This window comes from Dromiciops gliroides, chromosome 2 (genome assembly GCF_019393635.1).
Source record: "Dromiciops gliroides isolate mDroGli1 chromosome 2, mDroGli1.pri, whole genome shotgun sequence".
Lineage (NCBI taxonomy): Eukaryota > Metazoa > Chordata > Mammalia > Microbiotheria > Microbiotheriidae > Dromiciops > Dromiciops gliroides.
In genome coordinates this window covers 479,148,482-479,168,649 of record NC_057862.1, presented here as the reverse complement: position 1 = coordinate 479,168,649, position 20,168 = coordinate 479,148,482, and the positions used below count along the sequence as shown (strand labels likewise).

Below are 20,168 nucleotides of genomic sequence, written 5' to 3'. Positions count from 1 at the left end.
CCTTGTGCAAATCATGTCTTTTGGCCTCAGTTTCCCCATTTGTAAAATTAGAATGAAACTTAAAATAAAACTTAAGACTACATTATGGAAACATTGTGATGAAAGTACTTTGAAAACTTTCAAGTGTGACATAAAGATAAGCTATTACTATTATTATTGTTATTCTCCCAATATCACCTGGACTTGTTATACTGACCATGTCTCTTTTTTACAGAAGCTCAAATAAAATACATGACAAGTTATCTACTGACTCTGAATTTCTCAGGCCGTGAAGTTTCCCAGATACATATTAGATACATTTTCAGAAGCTTTTAAAGCGATCATCTTAATAATATACATAAATCAAATAGTGCATACAGGAAAGTTATGAATTAGAAAAGCTACTAGTAGCATAACTATAAGATGGTACATAAGCCCTACAACCTGTTCTTTGCATATCAAATTCTATTTGTTGGTAAAAACCAAAAACATAAGATGTCTAAAAATTACATTTTATATTTTTATATTTTAGAATCATCTCCAGATCTGTCTCTGAAATCTATAAAATGTTTAAACAAAAATATACAGAGGAGACAAATAAAAATGCATGCATACATGTATACATAAAAGTAAAATAGTTCTCAAATCTGAATGGATAAAACTATTTATTACCATGCCTTTTCTAACACGATTCTAGGCCCTTTTTGATAAAAGTTCTTTGTGACTTGCTATTTTTAACTTGCTTTATTCAGCATGTTTTTTAAAATGCTAAAGGTATATTGTTTCTAAATATCTGGGGAAAAGCCAGAAGGGAAGGTATATTACAAGCCTTAACAAGTACACTTCCACTGTTTCTCAAAGTTTTCAAATATTTCATTTCAAAGCAAATAGAAAACCAATTACTACCTTCTCCCTCCTTCCTTCTTCATTCTTGTTATAAAAGAAAGCAATGATTAAGTCAAGAAGAAGGAAAATGAGGAAGAAGAGAAGCAGCAGCTGCTAATAGGGAAAAAGAGTTGTGAGTGGAAGGCAAGAAATCCAAATAAAATAATGGGGAGAAAAATGCATGAAATCCACAACTGTCTTTCCTTGGTATTAATAAAACAAACAAATGGAAAGCCACACCTTTCCTCACTGATATTATCATAAAAATTCTACAAATAATTTAAGAGCTGAGACCCTAAATCTGGTTCGATACTTTCTTTTTTTAGAGAAAATGAAACTTAAAGCCCAGAGACTTTCAGTGATTTGTTCAAGACCATGCAAATAGTTGGTGGCAGAGTCTAGGAATCCCCAGTCCCACCAGGATGGCACACTACCCCTTAGACCATACTGTCTACCTAATTTAGAATAATTTGTAAGGTCCACCTGCACTGCATCATTTTTAAGATACTCAAAAGAATATCCATTCTACAAACAGGAGATTCATGACTTATGAGTACACTGGCCCTACAAAGGAGTATGTAAAGGAACCTTGAAAAACATTCCTGCTTTCGCCAGATCTATACTACCAAGAAGCATGCTTAGACAACACAGCAGTACAGTAAAAAAGCAACAGAAGAGCTAAGAATGAATTTGCAGAGACCTCTGTGATCCTGATGAAAAATGATTTTGTTTTTTCTCCTCAAAGACTTAAACAACACTGTGCCATCAAAAAGTTAGATGTGACATATTGAATGTATAATCACTCAGATAAGTTCTACTCAGTAACCCGAAGGATGGTGTGGGTAGCTGTGATTACATGAATACATGTGGTAAATCAAGTTTTCCTATGATAAATATGCAGGATTCACAAAAAGAGACAGGATGACAGTAGTCTGGTGAGCCCAAAACTAAGGATTAGCTCTCCCCCTCTCTCTCTGAATTTACAGAAAACTGTTTTCCCCCCTAGTAGGCACCATGGTTCTTAGGCAACTTGTTGGAACTCAAAAGTTATCACTTACCAAGGGATTATTATTTTTCACATTTTCTCTTATGGACAATACTACCAATTGCATCAATCTCTTCAGTAAGAGCTCCACATCATATTTAAATTCTTAACATAATGTGGACTATGCAAAATAGAAACATAAGACGAGACATCAAATAGCATTCTTTTCTGGAATGAGAATTCAGAATCCCAGAACTTTTCATGCATTTGTCCTTAAGGACAGTTTGATGAAGTTAAGTTTCACTGTCATCTATTAAACCTTTCCCCAAAACATTCCTTGGGTGGAATATAACAAACTCTGTACAATATCTGACTGAAATATTTCTAAACTGATCAATCCAAGCCTTCACTTTTTTTCTAACCAAAACTAAATTCTGTCTGTTCTGTCTATCCCAACACACACAAACACACACACACACACACACACACACACACACACACACACACACACACAATCACCACACTGACAAATAGCATTGGGCAATATTTTAAGCTTTCATTCCTCCAGGAAATAAAACGTCTTGTTGAAAACAGTTCAAAAAACTTTTTAAAAAAAGTTTCCCTAAAAGCAATATGCTAGTACTTACTTATTACCAAGATCCTCTAATGCAAGGAGGCAGTAGCGAGGAGGTGCAAATGCCATGAAATCATAGAAATCTATACACTAAAGACAGCTGGGACTCCAGAGTGACTTACCTACTCGGAAGTTTGTGGCTGTCAAAGTGTCCGCCGCATGCCCATTTTCACTAATGAGAGTGGTGGTATTCCCCTTCTCACAGTTATTCTGACAACTGCCCTTGGTGCAGGTCACTTTACAGATGCTTGGAGTAAAGACCACCTTGATGCGGCCAGTATGGTTACTCACTGGGAGCGGAGGCAGAGAGAAAAAGAAAAACAAACAGATCAGCTTAGTATCCATTAAATTTCCTTCGAAGGTTTAAAAAAAAAAAAAGAGCACGCAACCCCGACAGGTTTTTAAGGAAGGAGGGAAGCCTTCAGTGTTCTCTGCTCCGTATCCAGTGGTGTCTCTGAAACAGGAGTAGGAAGCTTAGCAAACAGAACTCTGGGATGCACTCCAAAACCACATTTGAAGTCAAGTCACCAGAGTGGGATTAGTAATCACAATGCTGTACTTTATTCACAGGCAGACAAAGAGCAATACCCAGGGCATGAGAGATTAAATAGCCAACTCTGACAGGCAGATGTAACGTAAAGAGGTTGGCCATGCACCTAGCGTGGAACAAAATCTTGTGTCCTCCTGAAGCCTTTTCCTGTTTCTGCTGTTATTAAGTCACTATTTGCAGCCCGACCCCTGGAAATGTTTTAGGCATGCGGCGTGTCTGAGAACATCTGTCTCAAATCTCCTGGCACTCAGGTCTGAAGTGATCAAATCTTGTGACGCAGCTGCTCGGGCACAATTTCTTTTTTTCACAAGTCTATGGTGTTATTTCTTCATTGGACATTAGGCAGATTGTTTGGCTATCAATTCCATCTATCTAAACAGGAGGAAGGTCAGGACAAAGTGCTGAGAGCTATTCTGTGTTAAAACATTACCTTGGAATTCTCACAGTTCTAGGCAGAATATGAAAATGGCTCCCTTTTTAAAAACTAGATACTATAAAGTGCCCATCAACAGATTTCAGATTACATTGTCCTTGGCAAAGGGTGTGCTTGGCTGGGGTGATTTATTCACTTCAATAAACATTCATTCAGTCTATACATTCCTTCAGGTATGTGGTAGTAATTTAGATTTGCTAACCTTAGCCCTAGGAATTCAGTTGAGTTAACCTCAAGAAGCACTTGTGCATACTATGTGTCAAGAATTGGCAAGACAAGGACAAAAGAATGTTAACAGTCCCTGTCCTCAAGGAGTTTAAATTCTACAAAAGAAGTCAGATTTATGACAGCCAGGGTTATGAGTCCTAAGCAAATTCCTAAGGCAAGTAAAGTCTGTTTTCAATAGATCTTACCTTTAAGTATCCTTTCATGAATTAATATATAAGACCCCAAGTGGGCCACCTAAGTCAGATCTGCGCTTCCCACATCCAAAATTTCCATCCTCCCCCTTACCATCTATATTTCACCACCACGGACTTCACCACCATGCCCCAGAAACCCTTCATCCTGGAAGATCACTTCATCCTGGTATTCACACCTCAGAAGTACGCTTAATTCCTGTAGGCCTTTGATTGAATGACTCCTCCCACAGCCACCATTTAAGGAAGTCACCAGAGCCAGTCATCTGTTCATTTCTCATCAGACTACAATATAGACTTCATCATCTCCCACCACCACCCCCCCCACACACACACAGAGTACCTTCCTTCCCACTCCCATTTTTATCATCTTTTTACATGTTGTCTTCCTTCATTAGAATATTAACTCTTTGAGGGAAAGGACCTTCCTTCTTTTTCCTTGTAGTTGTCTTCCCAGCACTATGAAGCTCCTAATAAGTGACTGTTGACTGGCTATATCTATACTCCATTTATATTCTAATGTAAAATGTTTTGTTTATGATCATCTTCAAGGCCTTGATCTCATTTGGTGATTAATCTTAACTGATGTTGGGTGCTAATAGGCAAAAATGTAACCTCTACTGGTAAGTATTCATATTTTGACACCACCTTGCTAGAAACAATACCTCAAAGTCAAAGACTGAACATTTTCCTGTTCTGACTTTACACTGGATACTTATGATGCTTTATGGTGCTACAGACTAAAAAAGGAAATAAAATAATTAGCACCTCTCTTTGAAAACAGAACTAATGTCTCCTAACTACAATAGAAGACTTTATAATTAAGCCATGTATGTGGCCTTCCAGGCCAACTGCCCTACCCTGCAGCTTCATTCCTCACTCCCCCAGAAACCCAGGTATTAAGCAAAGAGGGTTGGGGTAACTTTGGGCTGTTCTGACAGGCTACAGCTTAACAACCTCTGCCATGGCTCTGGCTGGAAAGGAAGCTAATCCTGAAGCTGACTTTCTAGGAGTCCTCCCTCACTAAAGAAGCTGCCCATACTGCCTCCCTATTCTATTCTATATTCACCCAGGAGGTTGTGAATAAAGTCTTTTTCTTAGAAACCTTCAGAACAATTATAAACTTTTCTCAGGCATCCTAATTTGGCTCAGGACCTAAAATGGCAACAGATGTCTTAATTCAAAGGGGTCACCCTAATGGTGGGAATTGTGGGCACACAGTTGACAACTGGGGAGACATTTGGGATCAGCCAGGCCTTTATGTGCCCTGTAATAATAATGTTTATACAGCACTCTAAAGTTGACAGATTCCATTCCCCTCCTTCCTATCCACCCCATACATGACTACTAAAAAATAATCTAGCACAGAGCTCTGACCTTCCTGATCTCTTGCTCAAAAACCCACAGTAGCTCCCTATTGCCCCTAGGATATAATACAAATTTCTTCATTTGGCAGCTGAAGCCTTCCAATATCAAGTTTCAGCCTACTTAACAAGTATTATCTCAGATGACCCCTTTTATGTACTTCAGGCTCCAGCCAAACTGGAATGCCCAGTTTCTCAAAATTAGAATTCCATATGTTGCTTCTATGGCCTCTAAAGAGTATTTCTCTCCCTTCAAGGCTCAATTCAGGAGCTACCTCCTCCGGAAAGCTTTCCCTTTTTCTCTACCTGGAATACTCATGTGCAAAAGCTTGAATACCCACGCACACAAGCTTGTATATACATGTGCACACACACAAAATTACTTTGTATTTCATTATTTGTGTATCCTTCTAATCAGTGTTTGATGACAAGGGCTTTCATTTTTGTCTTCATACCCCCAGCATTATGACCAGCATATATCGGGGCCAAATTAATGTCTGTTCAATTTGATGTCTGCACAAAAACCTTGTGAACCAAGTAATGCAAATATAATTGATCTCTATTTTACGGGCAATGAATCTAAGTTTCACTCAAAGATGATAACTGACTTATCTAAGATCACATAGTTGATCACTAGTTGAGCCTGGATTCAGGAAACGATCTCTCCTTAACCCAAGTGCAACACTCATTCTACTACACTGAACAGGCAGCCACCAAGTATGTTTCAACTGTTTATATGACTTCTATCCTAAATTCTTATATGACTTATAGAGATGAGGAAAAAGTAAAAATAAATTTATTCTACAATCAGAAAAACCCATACTTCTCTTCTTTTTTCAATAGTACCACACAAAAATTAGATCACACTCAGTTCTCTGACCATACTAATGATACCTAATAGATATAGGCTTTTTGTTGATGGGTTGTTTATTCTTTTTGTTGGGGGTAGGATGGAAGGAGGTCAGGGAGTGGGATTAAACTCAGGAAAAAATGAAGATAATATCTTCCAACTTCAAAAGAATATAAATTTGTATTTTTTCTGGCTCTTGGTACAATAATGAAATTAGAGATATTGTGCCAACTATTTTGTCTCCTCTGGCATTGACATGTTGTACCAGCAGCTGCCATACAGATGTTCATACCTTCACCTAAATTATACTTACTTAGTGAAGCAGAGATCAGCCATCCAAAGAAAGCAAGCCCTTAATCATTATTCTCATTTCTCCTCCCAGTCTACAGTAGTCACTTAATAGGCACTTGAGATTCTCTCAGTCTATTGTTTTTTAAAACTTATAATACTATTTTGCCAAAAAAAATTGGCTTACAATCATCTGGACTTTCAAAAGGCAAAGACAGTTTTATGTGACTCAGTTCTGACTTTTACAGTGTCCACTTCTTCTTGGAAGGCAGAAGAATATTTTATTTCATTTTTTCCCTGGTGTTTTACAAGTTATTCTGCTAGAAAGTACTCTACTTCTGAAATAGACAGGTCTTCAGTAGGTCCTCTTGTTTTTTAGTATAATGTTTATTTTTCTATTAAAATTCACTTTGGTTTTAAATACCAGGAGTATGGTGATAGTCTGTGCAATTCCTATTGTCCAAAGATCAGAACAACAAAGGTGAATGAGGACTGTCACCAGATTGGCCACAGGAAGGAGAATCTTCCCACTTTAGCAACCATAAAAAGTCTCTCAAAGACCACCAACTAAACTGCAGATGGATTGTAATCTGTGTCAATAGAAAGAGCACCCAGCCTGAGGAAATGAAAGATCTCTGAAACACTGGCATAGATTTAAATGCTAATTCTTTTCAGTATCAGTAATCATTCTTCCACACATCAGAGTCTATTTCAACTAACTAATCATAATTCAGTAAATAGTAAACTGACTTGAAAAAGCAACTTAACATGCTCCCAAACTTCTCTCCTTCTGCCTATAAGTGCCCATACTTCAAGTATCTAGGATTTCAAAACTGTGAGCATTCTTCCTCCCAATGCAGATCACAACCTATATTGCAATCTGGTATGCAGTCTTCTATTTGCAAAACAAAACAAAACTGCATCATCTGGTAACCAGTGATCTGGAGATGGGTCTCTTACAACTTGTTTAGACTCGTCTTCTGATGATAGATCTGTCATCTGAGGGGTCATGAAAAGCCTTTCAAGCATGGAAGTACCTGTGCTCCATTGGCATAGCCTTCAATAATCAATCACCTCCATGTCACCTCTGTGACACAGAGTAGGACTTTCATATAGAACATCTTGAGCCTACCTTTCTTAACTCACTAAAACTGTATCTATACTTTAAGTGACAAAATTGATGCCCAAGGAGACCAATGATAGCCTATTAGGGAAAGTAGAATGTGGATGTGGATCAAGCCCGGTCGTTTTGTAGTATAATGGATATAGCACTGGGCCTACAGTTAGGAAGTCCTGAGTTAAAATCCAACCTCAGACACTTACTAGCTGTGTGACTACGGGCAAGTCACTTCACCTATGTTTGCCTTCATCTACTGGAAAGAGAAATGACAAATAACTCCAGTAAATCTTTGTCAAGAAAACCCCAACAGGGTCACAAGAAGTTGGACATGACTGAACGACACAATATTAAAACCATTAAGACCCACAGAGTGCTTTGAGCCCTTCAAAAAAGGTGCTGTGTAAATCTAAGCAATTGCAATAATCTGTTATTCTATCAACAAGTTCTTCTCTTCCTAGACATTTTGCCAAAAGGAAAAGACAAATGAGATCTCTAGTTTTGATGTAAATACTTCCTTAGATAAGAATCTTCAGATGTGTTCCAACACTCTGCCTCAAGTTGTTAAACTAAGGAAATGAAATAAAAAAAAAAAAAAGCTGCTGTGCAAGTGAAAAAAAGAAACCCAACTGTAAGAACTCTTGTGCTTTTCTCTATTATTCTCTCTGAGTGTATTACTTAGAAGACCATATCCATGTTCATGTGCATGCTTATAAGTTATGCATGCACAAATATACATATACACAAACATAAGAGCAGTATGACACTCTTGACAGAGGCATGGTCTTGAAATCATAAAGACCTGGGTTCCAGTCCTCCCCCTAACACACAATGGCTGCATAATCATAGGCAAGTCACTTAACCTCTCAGTGTCCTCAGACAACTCTCTAAGGTTCTAAGTTACAGATGAGTTGACAGGCTACACTGGTGAAGGGGGTATCCCATACTAATAAATTCAAAGATCCATACCAAAAATAAGTAAATATGAATGAACAAATGAGTGGATAAGCATTTATTATGTGTGAGGCATAAACACACAATGGCTTTGCCACATATTATAGGTGTGTATGTAAGGAGAAGAGTGTGATTTTGTCTAAATATATTTGAACCTGGGAATAAATCTCAATACATTTACTCTATCACCACCCCTAAAATAATCATCTACATTTTTAATGGCTACCAAATCTTGACAATGTTTGAATGCCTCAACCCTAAAAAGGATCCACTAGAACAAGTAATATGAAAATGCAACCATTACCCAACAGGGAGATGAATAACTATGTATGTAAATATTAGCCCCTTTATAGCAGCAATTGTCAGAAATATTGAAATGAACAATTATATAATATTTCAGAGCTTTCAATTATGCATTTTAAATAATGCTATATTCATCAAATAACAATACTTGTAATCAGAAAAATTTCAGACCAAGGTAGAGTATGGGTGGTGCAGATTGGATGTTGGAAGCTCTGCAAAAATTACAGAACATTTTTCTGAATCATCAAAACATAACACAAGGATAACAAAATCAAAGCTGACCTTTGATATTAAATATGCCACTGAGAATAACTGAACAGTCATCAAGAAAGTAGCCTTTCACTACCACTTTCCTAGAAAGATCTCTTCCATGTGCTTAATTTCAGAGGCTATCATGCCAGCATGAATAGGCATGAGCCAAAAGTGTCATCCATTTTTAATACAGGTTGAGAAAGAATGTTGCCAATGATCACATTATTTCAAATTCACTAAGAGCAACTTAAAAATCAGAGAGCACCAGAATCAGATACTGAATTTCTGATTTGGATTTATATAGTGTTTTGCAATTAGTCAAAAAGACTAACACTTTCTGGCCCGTACCTCAGTGAGACTTTGGCTGGGGTGCAAACTTGGAGTTATGCTATAAAAATAAGAAACTCTATCCCAAATCTAGATACTCTTCATTAAAATCAAGACTCTTCATTATTTGCTCTCATTTTACTTTTGCTTAATTTTGCCATGATCAATTAAAGGCTTATCTGGGAAACTTTATGTATTTCCCTTCTCTCCATGCTTTCCTCTTTTTGTCAGTTCATAACTCCCAGCTGTGAACCTTAAGACACTATTTTGTGTATTTTAGTATGTTTCTTAGGCCTTTCTCCTCAATGCCTTTCTCCTTGATGTTTCTCTCCTTCATGTAGTAAGAGAAAGTATTCTTCACTAGAAATGCAAAAACTGACTTGAATTCAATCTCTGGAAAGAAACAACATATTTTTTTAAATGTAATATATACTGTTTATGGTGCTTTAGATGATCTAATAAACCTTACACCCAAAAAGTACTCTAGTCACCCAGCAGGACTTGACATAGGAATCAGTTTGGGGAAAATATAATTTGGCAATAGAAAGAGTATAAATAAAACATACCTGTAATGTCTTAATAATTTTTTTAAAATAATTATTAAATAAAAACTAACATAAATACAATTACTGTCTTAATATTTTTTAAAAATAGTTATTAAATAAAAACTAACATAAATACAATTAAACTTGCTTTTAAATAGATTAAATATATTTATTTCAATGTATAAGAAATAATTTTACTTTCCTGTCTTTATCAAGATCATTTACTTGTCTAATAATTCTCATTAACTTTTCCTTTTATATTATAATTGATGTATAACCTGGTTCAAGTTTGGCTCATATAACTGTTTTTTCATAAAGGTTTTCTAGTTTTCTTTATATTTCTCATACTCATTAGCCTTAATTTCATTATAGCATTTCATTAAATCAGTGTAAGACAATTTCTTTAATCATTCTCATGCTATGTAATGATGCTATGAAAACCACTGGATCCAGAGATTAGATTGGGAATTAGAATGGATCTTCAGAGATCATCTAGTTCAACCTCCTCATTTTCCCCATGAGGAGACTATGACCTAGATTGGTAAACTGACTTCCTCTGGGTCACACAGTAAGTCAGTGACAGAACTTGGGCTAGAACCCGAATTTCCAATCTTCATCACATCCTCTAACTCCAAACCTAGTGCTCTTTCCATTGCATCAATCTTTGAACACATAACAATGGAATTAGTGGGTCAAGGAGGTTAATTATTTTTGTAATTTTTACTGCATCCAGCCAGATTGCCATTTAAAAATGATTCTCGGGCAGCTAGGTGGCGCAATGGATAAGCACTGGCCCTGGATTCAGGAGGACCCGAGTTCAAATCCGGCCTCAGACACTTGACACTAACTAGCTGTATGACCCTGGGCAAGTCACTAAACCCTCATTGCCCAGCAAAAATAAAACAAAACAAAACAAAAAAATGATTCTCCAAATTTGTAATTGCATCAGCAATCAGCAAATGTACCTGTTTCCCCATAACTTCACCAGTAATAAGTGATCTAATTTGCATCTTTTTTACTACTAGTAAGGTTGATCTTTTTCAGTTACTATTAACAATCTGTGTTTCTTCCTTTGAAAAGTATCCATTCATATCCTTTGAACATTTATCCAGTGTGTACTGGGAGTTGTCTTTATAAATTTTAAACAGTTTCTTATATAATTTAGATGTTAAGTTTTCAACTGTCATATTTAGAGGCAAAATTGAAACAAGAAATCAGGTTTCCTAACATCCAGTCTACTGGCTTTTCCCCCCCATTATTCCATGTTACCCTTTCTGTGTTTTCTCTCCAACATTTCTTAAATTCAATTGTATTAAGATAAATATATCTAGAATTCCTTCTTTCCTCTTCTTACCTTACTTGAAGATTAAAAACTAACTGTACTTGTGGCATTCTGAAAGGTCACTGATTTTAATGATACCATGTCTACTGAAGACCTGCAATATGCCAAAAAGCCAAGATTTAATCAGCTCAAGGCCTTAGAAGGGGACATGAAGTGATCTGTTTTTCTGTGAATGAAGAAAAAACATAAGTAGTCGCCTGCACCCCAAATCCTAATAATCTGAGTCCATATCTAAGTATCTCACAGTATCCCCTGAAACTATTATTTTAGGTAACAGTTCAAGATGTTAATCTTTGTAAGACTCTTTCTTTATAAAAATTATTTAAGATACATTTGAAAAATTATTTCACACCTAAGTGGAATGTTTTGTTTGTAAAAGATCGGGTATTTACTAGATTAAAAAAATCAGAGCCCCTTTACCATCTGGAATATCACATTTGTTTCTCAAGGCGCATATTTTAAGACTTATTCCTCAGCCTCATTTAGGACAATTCTCACTACGCTACGGTCAGGAAATGAGCTTCTAAAACAGCAATGGTCCTCTTTGTTGGAGATGCAACAGATTAAATTTACTTCTTAAAATGGAGTGCCAATAATCTGGTTACAAGGAACCAACCCACAAAAATCAATAATGCTTGGTTTGTTTCCCTATCCAAATCGTCAATTGCTTTGTTAAGAGCAGTTTTTAGTGTTGGGCCTACAGCAGGTACTTCTTAATAATAGTAATAATAACTAACAATAATTCACATTTGAAGAATGTTTTAGAGTTTACAAAATGTTGCCCTTAGGACAACCCTATAAGGTAGAAAGTATGGTTCCTATCATTTCTATCTTGCAGATAATAAAACTAAGGTTCAGAGAAATTCAGTGAATTGCCTGAGGTCACTCGGTTTATGTCAAAGCTGAGCCCCAAACGAGTATTCTTTCCATTATACCTGATTTTTAAAATATACAAATGATTAAAAAATATTAAAGCCTCTAAAAATATAACTAGGTAAATGAATATACACAGAAAAAAGTCTTCTAGTCAGTCTTCAACTTTCTGTGAACCCTTGTTGAACTAACATCTTTTTTTTTAATTTTAAAGACTTATTCAGCACTCAGAGATAGACATGATTCGTCTGTTTACTGTTTCCAAGACTGTCCTCTTTTCCATTTTTGGGTATCTTAACATATTCTCCAATGCCACCCAGTGTGCCAATGCTATTTCTGTAAGACCAGGAAGCTAAAGTCAGAGTTCATGATACTTAAAATGTTACCATTATAATGAAACATAAATATGTTTTAAAAAATATTTTGCATTTTCACTTTTACCATGAAGACAACAACTGCTTCTGAACTACTACACCATGGGTAACATCAAATCAACTCATTCTTCCCTGGGATTAGACTAATTCAAAACAGATTTTTCAAGAATTCCCTAAAGATCATGCTAACATGTGATAATTTTCAGTAGAAACTAAAGAAGGTTTTATGCAAAATGGGAATTCATAGAATAAGAATTATGAACTAAAATGACATATGTAGAACTGGAAGGACTTTCAGAGGAGGTCCTTTAGCACAGTGGCTCCCAAAGTGTGGTGTGGGGACCACTGGAAGTTCCCAAAGCCTTTTCAAGGCATCAGAAGTCAAAACTATTTTCATGATTATATAAAGACTTTTAAATTTCTAATATGGTGAATATCAATGAAATGACCCACATAAACAAAAGTTTTGGGGTGTCCTCAAGAATTGTTCAGAGTATAAAGTACTCATGATACTTTATACTATCATGAGATGAAAAAAAACTGATTACCCTCTGCTCTAATCCAAAAACCTAAACTGAGAGATGAGGGCACTGTAGCCTATAGATGCCCCACAGTGAGCTATTAGCAAACCAAATCCTAAAACTCAAAAGAGAAGGAAACCATTTTGTATTTTGTGACTAGAGAGTAGACATGGAGATGCATTTAGGTAACTTTTAAAGAACCCAGAACTATATCTTTAAGATATTCATTAACATGAAAGAATGGTCTTAGACATCTCCTCTATGGACATTGCACAGCCCCAAATAGAGTATTAAATTAGTAAAGGCACTTCACAGAATCACAAAACTTCAGTTCAGCCCATATTTAATCCAAATTAAAGAGGTCTTTCTTGGGGGTATTTTGGGTGGGGGTGAAGGGAATAAGTGTGAAGGTAGGAGCGGAAGGGGGAGAATAGATATGGCTTAGCTATGTGTGCCACAGCATATGAAATTCAAGCAAAGAGACTGACACCACTGCCAGATTAGGGCAGAGAGCTGCTACTCTCAGGCTCGCCCAAAACCTTCTCAGCAACAAAGGAGCCCTTTTGACACTACAAGGGGACAACCTCCTCTCCCCAGGACCCGTTCCTGTTGAAAGTGCTTCCACCTTCCTTCCCTTGTGGGCCTCAAGGAGCCCAAAGAAAAAGTGTATGCATTCAACTGATCCTTCCTCTGAAGCAATTCAAGAGATGAGATAGAAATTAAAGTATAAAAATGGGAGACAGAAGAGATAGGAATGAAGAAAATATTCATGCTAGATGAGAAATGACTCTGCTTATAAAGAAGGAACACCCAGAGACAAAAAGATGGTGACTTTTACCAAAATGCCCTGAAATTATAGATCTTAAAGGAGGGTTTAATGCCATCAGCATGGTGCTATTTTCTTAAAGGGTGCTTGAACACTTTTTTCCATCTGGCACCAAAGGCAGACGTGTGGAGGGAAATGACTTCTTGCATTTTCTAAACTTTAAATTCTGCTTTTCTGAATAAATAAAGGAGCAGAAGGACAGTACAAGGGAGGAAACCACAACCACCTGAGGATTAAACAGGCATTTGGAGCAGCTCAGACTGCCAGGCCACAAATATATACCTTGGTTTTCTCTTGAGGTAGTCCAATCTTATAATACAGTCAGTGAAAAATCTAGAGCAACTGAAAATAAGGTTATATTCTGCAAATGCTTTTACTCTAAGACATTGGAAGAAAAGTTGAAGATGCTCTAATTGAAAGTGGGAAGTTTTTCCAAATGTCAAGATAACTCCCAGATTTAAAAAAAGAGACAACAGAAAGAATAACAAAGTCTCAAACACCAATTAATGGTATAGAAACTTATAAGTTACTTAAAATTGCAGAATCAGGGAAATGAAAGATGTAAAATCCTGATGCCATTAACTTCCCCTCTTGACCAATACACATGCAAAACCACGCTGTAGCCCAATTTTAAATTACTCAATCAATAGACTCAACTATTCCATTTGAGAGACTACTTACTGCCAAATCCAAATCCATCATTAGGAAATTTTTCAGTCTGAATTCTCCCTTTCTTTATTTCATTTCATTCTACACAGTTATATGCCCTTTGACATGTTAAACAAAATAACAAAGACAATTAGCTGCAGTTGAAAAAATAATTATTCTACATTCTCTAATGGTTCCTTGCAAGTTTTCCAACTGTTTGCTAATTCTTTTTACATCAGTCATTTTTGGTTCTTTTCATTTTTGTACCCTACCAAGACAGTGTTCAGAAAACCATAGAATCCCAGAATTAAAAAGGATCTCAGAGGTCAAATCCAAGCTCTCGATTGAAGAATCAGTTTTCTCTACAATTTCACCAAAGGATAGTGCCTCTGCTTGAACAGAATTTTGTAACTAGAGGTACCTTCTTCGATAACATTCTCTGAAAACAATAAAGCTCTCTTACTTTGTTGTTGCCATTTTATATTTCCTTGCATTGCAAGTCTGTGAACATTATATATCTTTAGTTCCCCTGACATCTTGTTATTTTTCAATTTAACTTCCTCAAGAGCTCCCATAAGACCAATAAGTCAGTAAATGGAAGGAATAACTCACCATTATTTTTCAAGCTCTTTCTGGATCTATTTCCTTATCTGTAAAATGGGGACAGTAATACACAAACTAGACACAGAGTTGGGATAAGGGAAACATTTCTAAGGGCTACTAAATGGGAGCTATACTTGGGGTTATTCAGTCAATCTTCATATTCAGCAAGGTCTTCACTATAATGACACAGATAAGATGCCTCAGTCAATTTCAAAGAAGTAAACTACCCTAACGGACCAGTGGGTTAATTGTCAGTATTTATTAAAAATTCTAATTTAACTGGAGTCTTTATGCCCTAAAACTTACGTGGCTGAACTAGTTTTTGAGGCAAGTGTCATCTTCATATAGGTTTTTCAGAGAAGAAGGGAAAGAAGGGAAAGACAATGAGAATGTTTGGTGTTTCTTCTATTTCTAGAGAAAAACGTTTTCTCTGCTAAACCAATGCTTGTGAGTATATTTCTTTCAATTACCAAGAGATCGTAGAATGTTAAGGCTCAAAGGGAACTCTTAGAGGTGATCTAACCCAATAGTCCTTCCACTCCTTTTCACAAATAAGGAAACCGAGGGTCAGAAATGTTTGTCACACCTGAGATGACCCATGTCTTCTGAAATAAATAATCCAGGGTGCTTTCCAACACATCATATTGCCTAACCCATTCTCCAGTCCCAATAGCACATTTTTTGATGTGGCATAGCTTCAGTCTAGCTATTCAAGAAAGAAAAAGAAAGTTCCTTTAATGAAACACCTAATAAGGTCCAAGGCACTAGGCCGCTGAGAAAATGCCCATACAAAGGGGAAAAAACCCTTATCTTCAATTCTATCTTTACCAGATCACTTCAAGGGTTATATGCATGATTCTATGCATTCTATGAATAATTCTAAAGTAAAGAGGAATGGAAAAAGACACTATAACTAGTTCTGTGCTCTGAGAGCATCAGATATGATAGAAGGTCATTGATCCAGGACAACTTTGCGCTCATTTCCTAGATTTCCCTAGGCAAAGCAGTTTCTTTTTCTTCTCCTTTAAATGGGTAATGACACAAATACACTCTTAATGCCTTACTTCATTTCTGATAACAGAAAAACCAAGGCCTTTTTTGGTCTTTATTTATAAAGCCCACCATCCCATGGATCTGAGGGCTAAAGTATCATTACATTCCAAAAGAAAAGTGAAATTTCCCTTTTAAATAGAGGATTTTCATTTGCAATAAAATTTGGAGGTCTAAGTTACCACTATAATAAGATGTTCATAGAGCTGCCTGCCTGCCTCCAGTCGACTATGCGAATAAGTTCAGTTTAGGGGCACTCTGGCAATGAAACACCTTAACTGCTTCTGACCACCATGAGTGACTCAGTGATGAAGCTCTCAGGTAGTTGGGAGATTATTAAGCAATCGATATTTTTATTGGCTACTGAGCAGAAAGTGTAGCTGACTCAGTGGATTTTTAAAATGGAGTGACCTCACCCCTGGGTGACTTTACTCCCTTCAATCCTTCAGCTGAACATCAATTTTGAGATGGATAGGACCAAGGTTGGAGACAACCTTGCAAGGACAAGAGTTCTGGAGATCCTGAATCTTCGAATAAGGCTGACTGCATTTCAGGAGACCCTGACAATTATTCTAGTGCTTTTCTAGAAGATGACCACCAAGCAATGGATGAGTCTAATCCCTGGCCTTGATTGATAGAAAACATTGATCTTGAGGAAGACTGTGCAGAGGCAAAATGATGTATAAAATGTATATGCAACAGTTCTAGAAAATGCTGTTTTTATAGTTTTAAGTCTCAATATCCTGGAAGACAATAAAAAGAATAAGAGTAGTTACTACTGCAATTAGTTTTAACTTAAGTTTTCTCTCTTAATCAGCCCTTATGAGATCTTTTTGTAGTTAGGAAATAAATACCTGTCCTAATTTATATTGTACAACGAGTACCTTTCTTCTCCTCCTTTTTGGGAGATCCTTTACATCAGCCAAAACCTTAAATAAGTCTTCCCTGGGACTCCAGTATAGGAATAAAAAGAGCCAAAGAGTGTGAGAAAAGGAATTTAATGCCTCTCAACCCCGTGCCTCCCCCCCCCACCTGGTCTGCATTGTGTGTGTGTGTGTGTGTGTGTGTGTGTGTGTGTGTGTGTGTGTGTGTGTGTGTTGGGGGAGGGGCAGATCGAGAGACTGGTTCCCATAAGATGAACCCATTAATGGAGAGGAGCATAGTCCCTGTAGTTCCCTTGGGCCCTAAAGCAGTTTGTAGCAGACAAGAAAATAGATCGTGGAATTTTAGAGTTGAAAGACCACCTCAGGGTCCATCTCCTTCAACCCATATCAAAAAGAGATCCTGACTATAACCATATCCAACAAGTGTCTATCCAGTCTCTTCTTGAAGACCACTAAGAGAGAATTGTGAACCACATTTTGAGGCAGCCCAATCCACTTCTGAATCCAGCTCTAATTGTTAGGAAGTTTTTCCTGACATAAAGCTTAAATCGGTCTGTCTGCAACTTCCATCCATTGTTCCTAGTTGTGCCCTCTGGATACAAATGGAACAAGTCCGAACCATCTCCCACAGATACTTAAAGTTACTTGTCATGTATCTTCTGAGTCATCTCTTTTCTGGGCTAAATATTCCTACCTACTTTAACTAGTCCTCAGATAACATGGCCTTAAGGCCTTGAACCATTCCTGTTGCTCTCCTCTTGATGGTATCCAGTATATCAATGTACATATTAAGCTGTGATGCCCAGAACTGACCACAATACTTCAGATATGGAATATTTTGTCAGGGTACAGAAGGATTATCACCTCCTCATTCCTGGAAGCAATTTCTCTCTTAATACAGCCCAAGATCACATTAGATTTTGGGCTACCACATGTGATTCTGTGATTCACAGGACACACACTAGGACAGCACAAAGCAGAACCTGTTTTTTCCCTTCTTTTCCCCACAAATTTATAATCCTGACCTATTGATTTGTATAAGTCAAATAAACTCTCAGTTTTCTAACCTATAAAGTTGGGGACAGCTGTAAAGTATCCTCCCTACTTCACAGCCTTATTGGTAGATTAAATGAATACACTGGATATACTGTAGGCAAAGTACTATATAAGCCGCCAAACCCTACAAAAATATAAGATTATATCATCACTCAAGAGGTCCAAAACTGACTAAAACTGAACATGTTATCTTTCTCCCACAAGTCCTTCTACCTTCTAATCTTCCCTATTACTGTCAAGGAACATATGGGGTGTTAAGCGAAGACCAGCACCTTCGCTGTGAGGGCTTGCTGGGCCCTTTTCAGGGCCGCTCATACACCTTTATTGTCCACCTATCACCCAACTCTCATGTGTGGCTCCAAGAAGCTGCAGCTTGCATAACGGCCAGACTCCAGTAAAATCATCGCAGCAGATGGGCTAAACTAGGTTGAATGTAACTGACAAGCTTCAAACCCACTGGGGAATTGGGGAATGTCTACCGGAAGCTTGTGAAGACTTCCCCCAGGACAACAGGTGAGTAAGAATTATTTGTTTCAACAGCTATGAAGGTGGCTAAAGCAGGAGCTATGAAGTGCTTAGAGCTTGAATAGACACCAAAAAAGCCAAGGTCATCCACTGCATCCTGGGCCATGACCAGTCATCCTGACTTCTGTCTTGCCACTGAATTCAATGACTCTGGAAGAGAGAGTGAGGCTGACAACTTTATGCAACCCTGCCTCACTTAAATCCAATTCATGCACAAGTCAAGACATTACTTCATGATGTCATTGGTCCTTTTTGAAAATGACGGATTAAAAAAATGACGAATGAACAATAACAATGTTAAACAATTAATATATTCCTGCCCTTATAACAGCAATACAACCTAAAAAACAAAAAGCAACCTTTGCTCCAACACAATCACAGGGGGAATGTATACACTCTTCTAAGTAGGGGAGGTTTTATTATCAGAGACCATTTGCAAATCCGGTTTCATAAAAATGATTAAAATCTTTGTAATAAAGTTAGACTTTAGTTTTAGTCTTAATCGAGACATATTTCTATGCAGAACAAACATGGTGCAAGTGTGCTTGTTTAGAAGGGCCAACATTTCTTGCATATTGAAAACATGCAGGATACCCCCAAAAGTCTTAATTCAATTTTTTTTTTTTGGTGAGGCAATTGGGGTTAAGGTCTTAATTCAATTTTAAGCTTTAGTAAATAATACTACACATATTGTCAAACTGCATAATAATTCAATAACTTACATAATACTATGCAAGTGAGAGTAGGTCTGTATTTAGAAAGTCAAATACCCCTAATGCAAGCCTTTGCTGGTTCTAACATGAAATACTGAACACAGGAAAAAAAAGTCAGCACATTTTAAAGAGTCCACCCTCTAGTTCTGAGTTTGTCCTAAAATATCATAAAGACATCCAGAAAGGAGTTAATTCTATTTTTCACTAAGGAAGATTTTTCTTCAAAAAAATTTTTTTCCAAATAATATTTTTAGTTACCAAACTCTTCTTCTGATTTGAGATAACCAAAATGAAGAATGTGTTTTAATTAGATAAAGTGTTCATGCAACAGCAACAGCACCTATATCAGCTCTGCTAGACATCAAAGGATTCAAAGAAAATAATATTTTCAATTAGTGGAAACAAGTGAAATGTATGTTCAAAAATCCCTACCACTTGGTTATCAGGGAAAAGAGTATCCTTTCAGAGCTGGACTGGACCTCTGCAGGCATCTAGTTCACCCACATATACCAGGACAGGAGTCTCCTATAAAAACCTATATGACAAGTAATCGGCTGGCTTTTTCCAGGTAAGGAGGAACCCATGACCCTCTCCTTACAGCATACTCTACTTTTAGATAACTCTAACTAGAAAAAAGAACTGAATTAAGGGTATAACAAAATTGCTAACAAGAGAAATGCAAAAGCAAACAACTCGGAGGTTTCATTTCACACCTAAAACATTGCCAAAGATGACAAAAAACAGTCAATGTTGGAGGGGCTGACTACAGGAATACAGACACACTAATAACATACACTGTTAGTAGAGACGTGAATTGGTCCAGCCATTCTGGAAGACAATATGGAATTAGGCAATAAAAGTGAAGAAG

At 37.0% G+C, this 20,168-nt stretch overlaps 1 protein-coding gene across 1 annotated transcript in view; it reads right to left on the bottom strand.

Annotated features, from left to right (window-relative positions):
* Positions 1 to 20,168, bottom strand: part of LTBP1 (latent transforming growth factor beta binding protein 1) — a 481,244-nt gene that overhangs the window by 258,845 nt on the left and 202,231 nt on the right. Inside the window, 1 exon segment of the mRNA XM_043987916.1 lies at positions 2,606 to 2,773. Within this exon segment, the coding sequence (XP_043843851.1) occupies positions 2,606 to 2,773 (168 nt within the window).